At 45.3% G+C, this 6829-nt stretch overlaps 3 protein-coding genes across 3 annotated transcripts; all 3 read left to right on the forward strand.

Annotated features, from left to right (window-relative positions):
* Nucleotides 1-578: 578 nt before the first annotated feature.
* EDB91DRAFT_1091088 (uncharacterized protein) lies at nucleotides 579-1704 on the forward strand (the record flags this gene model as incomplete). Its single annotated transcript, XM_041316661.1, has 6 exons — nucleotides 579-618; nucleotides 667-701; nucleotides 989-1043; nucleotides 1226-1264; nucleotides 1308-1646; nucleotides 1700-1704. The coding sequence occupies 6 exons, from the start codon at nucleotides 579-581 to the stop codon at nucleotides 1702-1704; spliced, it is 513 nt and encodes a 170-aa protein (XP_041168201.1).
* Nucleotides 1705-2110: 406 nt separating this feature from the next.
* On the forward strand, nucleotides 2111-3030 carry EDB91DRAFT_1020198 (uncharacterized protein; the record flags this gene model as incomplete). The annotated part of the gene is made up of 4 exons (XM_041312551.1): nucleotides 2111-2225; nucleotides 2276-2490; nucleotides 2706-2868; nucleotides 2927-3030. Coding segments are annotated over 4 exons (597 nt in total), but the record flags the coding sequence as incomplete, so codon positions are not given.
* A 2024-nt stretch (nucleotides 3031-5054) lies between these two features.
* EDB91DRAFT_1259840 (uncharacterized protein) lies at nucleotides 5055-6672 on the forward strand (the record flags this gene model as incomplete). Its single annotated transcript, XM_041324396.1, has 2 exons — nucleotides 5055-6220; nucleotides 6291-6672. The coding sequence occupies 2 exons, from the start codon at nucleotides 5055-5057 to the stop codon at nucleotides 6670-6672; spliced, it is 1548 nt and encodes a 515-aa protein (XP_041168203.1).
* Nucleotides 6673-6829: the final 157 nt, after the last annotated feature.

Here is a 6829-nt window from a genome sequence, read left to right on the forward strand (position 1 = left end):
TCGCAACCGCCTCACATGCATATATAGCTTACCAGGTTACACTGGTACTATCCCCTTGCAATTTAATCCGACAGTCACTGGTAGCGAGAATGAGGAGGAATTTGATCCGATGTTAGAAGGCGAGGAGTCAGCATGGTTTGAGTCCTGTATTCAGCAGATGTCACAGTAGTGTTTAGTTGTAGCACGATAATGTTTTAGTTTGTATATTTGAGTCATTTGACGACACACAAACCTCAGGCCTCAGGTGTGAACTCACAACGCACTGATGCCATCATAATCAAGATGTCGTGTTAAGTTGTAGATTGGACATGCACAAAACATATATAGCGATATTAATCCATTGCGGCCACAAGATCTGAGTAAAGGCCGCACACCGCATGTCCTATGACTAGTATTTAGGTTGAGTTGATAAAAGTTTGATTTCACTCGCCATATATTGACGTACATCTGATTTCATATCAAATGTGGCTGCAGCATGTTGTTCGATTCAAAATCATATCAGCTTGCGCCACATTTATGATTTGAGTAACTTTCGACTTTACTACTACATACTTTGTTTTGACGTCGCTATCTTCTAAATGCCTCGAAAAAAGAGTACATATGTTACCCAAGAGGAAGGTAGAGATGGTCATCTGCCTCGGCCAATTCATCGACTACAATAGTTAGATCTTGCTTTCTTGGAGGATGATGCGAGCTTATCAGTGAGTCTTGTTTTCTTTTAATAACCATCACAATTCTTATGCAAAGCTAGCATGACTATGTCACCATCCAGTTTCATGCAACATTCAACTTCAAGTACCCAACTTCACCTCAAACAAGGATTCGTGTCCATTGAGGAGGCAAGGTGAAACAATATTTAGCCGTTCGGTCTCCAGAAATCACGGTGTTTGCTGTTACGTCTCATCCACCCACTCTTGATCTCACGAATGCTATCAGCGAAATCTCTGCAATGCTTCAAACTCGAATCCTCCCTGCGTTTCGTGATCAGTGTTTCAATGGCTGTTTGACAAAGGTGAAGTTATTGCCTCGTATTCAGCAGAAGAGTGAGTGATCCGTATTCAATCTACATTGTCACAATCAATCTGATTTCTTCCCAAGTTATGGACTCAGTATTGATGTCGTCCACTCCAGCACCAGTGCCTCCTTCTGAGGCATATGAGAAGAGTCATAAGTTTTCATTCCTTGTATTTGTGTTATCATTCATCTTACTATTTTATCACTCTAGCACTTGACGCCACTCACACTGTGATCGCAGATTCAAGTCGTGAGTTTTCTTTATCACTCATCTTACCATCTTATCACGCTAGCACTCAACGACACTCACACTGCAATCACAGATTCAATGTTGGCACTGTCGGCACCTACTTCAGTTCTGCCCAACCCTTGTGGGAGCACTCTTGAAACGACTGTCGGCTCTGCAACACCGACGTTAGCTTCAGAAGCTATTAGTTTTGATCGAGTTAAGGCTGTGCTTGCTATTCACCATCTTCCACGAGGTGTGTTGCAGGAGATACACAGCTGCATCAACGAAGATGCCGGATTTGAAGTACCTCAATGGCAATATGTCCTTGAGGAGAATATGATAGTGGAACCTTTGATGTCCTCGATCTTGAAGTTCATGCATGACGTTTCGGCTGGCACTATTGGTGAGTTTAAGTTCTGATATTTTTTAAATTGACCGTGTAATAATGGTGCATAGTTTAGTGTTTTAGATCTTTGCAACCTTGTATGCTGCCTACTGTAATTGTAACTATTTCGTCTCACACGTTATGCAATGTGATTATGTTGACAGTCGAAAAAAATTGAACCAGTTCTAACCTGCGCCTCCAAGCCAACTATATAAGTCGGCTAGTACTCTGGCCCTTCCACTCTTGTCTAACAATTTTCCGAGTCGATGGCACGCAATGGGAAGACCCGTGCTGTCAAGAAGGTCCGTCCGCAGCTCACCACCTCTCAGAAGGCTGCTCATCGTGAAAAGTTTGTGTCCCTTACCAATGACATCAATGATACACGAGCGGCCTACATGGAGGAAGTCCAAGGGCTCACAAAGAAACATGGGCGGTAGGGGTTCATGATAATACTGTCATAATAAAATTAATTCAACACCAGATCTGAGCGCTGGACGAGACGTCAGTTATACCTTGGTGGGCAAACTGTCCACCGTCAATGTGCTCCGAATGCATGGAACGGATTTGTTCGTCAGCAGCTGAACAACATTAACGAGGGTATATTGATTAGTATGTTGTTTTCTGGTAGAGTTAACACTAGTTCTTAGGCCTTTCATGCGGTGACCGCTGGAAATTGATGGAGTTCATGGAAGCTCACAAGGAGACTCTCAAACATGATTATTCAAGGCTCACTGCCACTCAAAAAAATTCGCTCGAAATCCAGGTCATGAAGAGGCGCATCAAAAAGCAAAAGCTCATCCACGACAACCCAAAGGCCGTGCAGCGTGACATGCTTGCATCCTTTGCTGCAATGGATCAGGAGGTCCATTCTACTTTACAGCTGCTGAACTCACTTGCTAATTGGCATTTAGTGGACAGCAATGTGTTCACGACTCGGAATCGAAGGGTTTTACATAGTGGTACGAGGTGGTGTTGAGGACCTTAGCGGCCCAAAGCTTTTTTTCTCCGAGAAAGCAGAGAAGTTTGCACATGCTGTTCTTGACTTGGAGCTGCAGCGCTTGGCTTTAAAACTTGAAGCTTTTGTTGTCTCGGGGCTTGGTGAGCTTTTATTTTGATTTATTTGAACCAACCTTTCTAATGTTATTATTGATAGATGCCAATGTTCCGACCACCCGCAACCAACCTCGTTCTCTCAACAAGTTGATCAGTGAGTGCAGGACCCATATACAAGACGAGTTAGGTGGGCTATATTTGTTCCTACCTTTCTTTGTCACATTCACTAATGTCCATTGTATCAGACTACATCTTGCGCGAGAAAAAAATTGCCGACCACAGGGTTAAGATGAACTATACTAACTATGAGCGTGCCATTGTCGAACGCTACGGTATTACATTAGAGGGTTGGCCCTCAGCCCTTTTACCTGTTCGAAATCCCTCGCGCATAGGTGGAAGGGAGCAAGTGCGAACACTGCTCAATGTGCTTACCAATGGCACTTGTTATTGGAACAAACTCACAGAGGATGAGCTGCGACAGAGGATGAAAAGTAACCGAGCTCGTCAAGCCAATGGTGAGGCTGTATACAAGCCAAGGAAGAAGCGCGCCACAAAGGTGGCTGAAAAGAGCATGGACATTGTCAATAGCGATATAGATGATCTGTCTTCGTCATCCGACTCAGAGGATGAGTAATTTAGATATTTTGTCGTAATTTTCAATGACGCGCGTATTATGTCATTAGCAAAGAACAATATATTCAACCTAACAACTAAAGGCTAAGCTATCATAAGGTTCAAGTTCACATAAGAAAACTTTTGAGTACGGTCATTCTAGTCTCGCTACTGCTGGCACTGCGACTATCAACAGCATACCAGAATCATGCATCATCAAATGGAGGCACTGCTGTGTGGGCTGCCCAGTGAGTGACCATGTAAAGATTTCAAGTAGATATGAGGAGCGCCAGCTGCTACTGGTCATAGGAGACATGGGACATAGAAATAGATAAGAACAAGAGAGTAACAAAAGGGCTATGACTCGCCATAGGGTAGTTTGTTGCTGTCTCAGGTGCTCAGCTTCATATAAGGGGCCAGTTGGTGGAGCGCGTAGATCAGCGCTAGTGTAAAATGCTGTTAATACAACATAATGTTTGATAGAGAGTGGGCTGCTTACCACAGGCTTGTTGTTCTCTCAAGCGCTGAGCTTCGAGGCGATCCTGGCGTATATGAGAGGGTCCAACTGACGAAGTATATAGACCAGAGCTGCGTAGGACAGACATCATCACACGACGTGACATCAAACGGAGAGTGCATTCCTTCCCCATCGTTGATGGTGGGCGGTGGAGATGACAGGAATAAAGCTTAGTAAGCTAGCGCGGAAACATCAACATACCTTACACCATACGACCGTCTGAATAATGGGTAAAATGTTGATATTGCTGGTGGAGATGCAGTGAAAAGACCCCAATGTGAGGGCACAAAAAAAGCGCTTGAAAATGGTGGTGATCGGGCCTCATGTGTGTGCTCATCGTGGTCGATGATGAGCACACATGTTTGGTTGTCGTGGGAGACGGTGGCGGCAATAGCAGAAGAAGTGATGGGAGTTGCCGGCTACTGATTAGCTGATATCAGCAGGTAAACCTTATATCGGGCTTACCGGTTATATGCCGGGTATAGCTAGGTGTAGCCGGCAAGAAACATCATAATATTAAGGGAGACCTGTTTTGTGGCTGTGTGTGGGAGACGCGTAGCTCGCTAAAGGCCACATGGTTTGCGGTTAGCTCGCTTAACCTCGATTTAGAAATTTCGCGTGGTTTTCTCGCTTGAGCTTGCTAATAACGGTTGAGTTGAGAAAAAAACTTCAAAAAAGTGAGATTGAGATTTTGAGAGGCTAAATTCTACAGAGTTCAAAATTCCTTCCAAACGCGATATAGTGGACAGTAATCTCCACGCCTACTGCGCTCCGCGCACAACACGGACAAACAACACAGCTTTCCTACCATGGGGGAATTGGCATCGAGATTAGCAAAAGCAATAATAGAACCTTGGTTACACAATTGATTACACAACTCGGCTGCTGCTTTTGAATTGCATTCTCGAGTGAAATTGCCTTCCCCTGCAGCCAAGTGTAATAAAGTGTAATACACCTTTTGTGGGTTTCATTTTTATTCAACAACAATGATAGAAACATGCAACAATTCTGACTTGATTAATGAGTTCAGGCAACTCATTTTGAACTTGCCAAACAACTGTTTAAATAAAAAATAGTGAACATGGATCAGAATCTACCTGTCCCGTGAGTCACTGACTATGCATATAAGGTGCATGATGCTAATGTCTGCATGTCACTTTGCACCATTTAGAAATTTGCAACAGACAACACCAGAACGTGATCGACACTCCCAACGCGAACATGATAGACTTAATCGACTTCAAATGACATCTCCCAGTAGACGCAATTGTCGGCATGCTGTTCAGGACAGGCCTCCGCCTCCTGTACCACAGCCAAATTTCATGCCAGCTAATTTGCCACAAGCAGGGCCTGTTCCACGACCTTTTGCATGGCAACCTCCCCCTGACTTTCCATATCAACCTCTACCAGTTGGGCAGTATCCCGGCTTGCCACGAAATGCGATTGCACATGTGGAGCATGCTCATGCTCATCGTCTTCCTCGGGTTGATTATAATGCACGCTTGAATGAGCAAATGAATGCAGCTCATAATGATAGACGCCGTCAACGTAATCTTCGTCGGCAACAGGAAAGAGATGAGATAAGACAGCAGGCACAGGCAGAGCTCATGGCAGCTGGGATGCAGCCGCCGCAGCAACCTCACATCCCTAACGAACCTGTAATTCCTCCTGCCCCTCCCATGTATGGCCCTATTCACTATGAGGGTGCAGTTGGTCCTCACAACTTTGAAAATCCTCTCCGCTACTTCGCTCCTAACCCTGCACCACCATTACCTGCACCACCTCAACCAGATTATCAACCATTCAATATTCAGTTTCAACACCATTTACAGGCAGAGGAAATAGAAAACGAGAGGATTAGAAATGAATTGCTTCATAGACAAGCATTGCTTCATAGACAAGCACAGGAGGCATTTCATCGGGAACAGATTCAAGAGCAATTATTACGGCAGCAAGAAGCTGAGCGTATTCGTAGACAAGCCCAGGAAGATCAAGAGGCCTTTCACTTGCAACAGCAGAGAGCTCAGCAAGTATATCTTGGCAATCTGGAATTTGTTCGCCAGCAGCAGCTCCGAAGAGATCGTCAGCAGGATCTTCTGCGAGCACATCAACAGGCAGGGGAGAACCAACACCACCATGAGGAAGAGGAACATCTAGAAGCAGCACTACGTGAATATAATGATCCAGCATCTCAAGAACAGCACGACGATGATGAGGAAAGAAGGAGAAATCGGCAGCAGGAAGATCATCAGCGATCTGAGGCAGAAGATGAGGAGCATGCCAACCAGGCACCTGCTCAGAATCTTCCTATCCATGGTGGAGGTCGACCATATGCAGAGCCTATTGCCCGTCATACTCTTGGTCCCCTTGATATAGAGTGTCCCCAACTGCCATGCAAGGCACTTTGCATGTGAAAGACTCTCCGACTCCTCTTTACGAAATCCACACTTTGGTATGTGCTGCTTGCAGGGCAAAGTCAGCCTTCCACCCTTTCCAGCATGGCCACCCGAGCTGCAGCAGGCTTATACAGACCGAACATTTGTCTCCAAGATTCGTCAGTACAACAGCTCTCTTGCATTTACATCGGTGGGCGTCAATATCGAGGACAATGCTCTTCAAGGCTCTGGCCCAAATGCTTTTCGTATCCATGGATCCCTCCATCACCTCATGGGCAGTCTTATGCCTCCAGAAGGTCGTCAGCCATCGTATGCCCAACTTTATATCTATGATCCTGATGAAGCCACCGACATCCGTGCAACCGACCTGGAAATGAATGGTCTTGATCGTCGCATTCTCAGAGCACTCCATGACATGCTGTATCGAAGCCATCCCTATGCTCCTCTTTATAAACAGGCCTATTAAGTCAGTGCGAGAGATAGCCTCCAGAGCAGCAACAGATGTTCGTGTTACGCATTCACTTCCAGGAGGGCTCAGATGGTCGAAGATATAATCTTCCCACTGCCGATGAAATTGCTGTGATTATCCTGGAGATGGATCTGAGGAGGGTGTCCCTGACAAA

The sequence above is a fragment of the Suillus paluster genome (genome assembly GCF_016628075.1).
Source record: "Suillus paluster strain FC165 chromosome Unknown EDB91scaffold_881, whole genome shotgun sequence".
In the NCBI taxonomy this organism is placed as follows: Eukaryota; Fungi; Basidiomycota; class Agaricomycetes; order Boletales; family Suillaceae; genus Suillus; species Suillus paluster.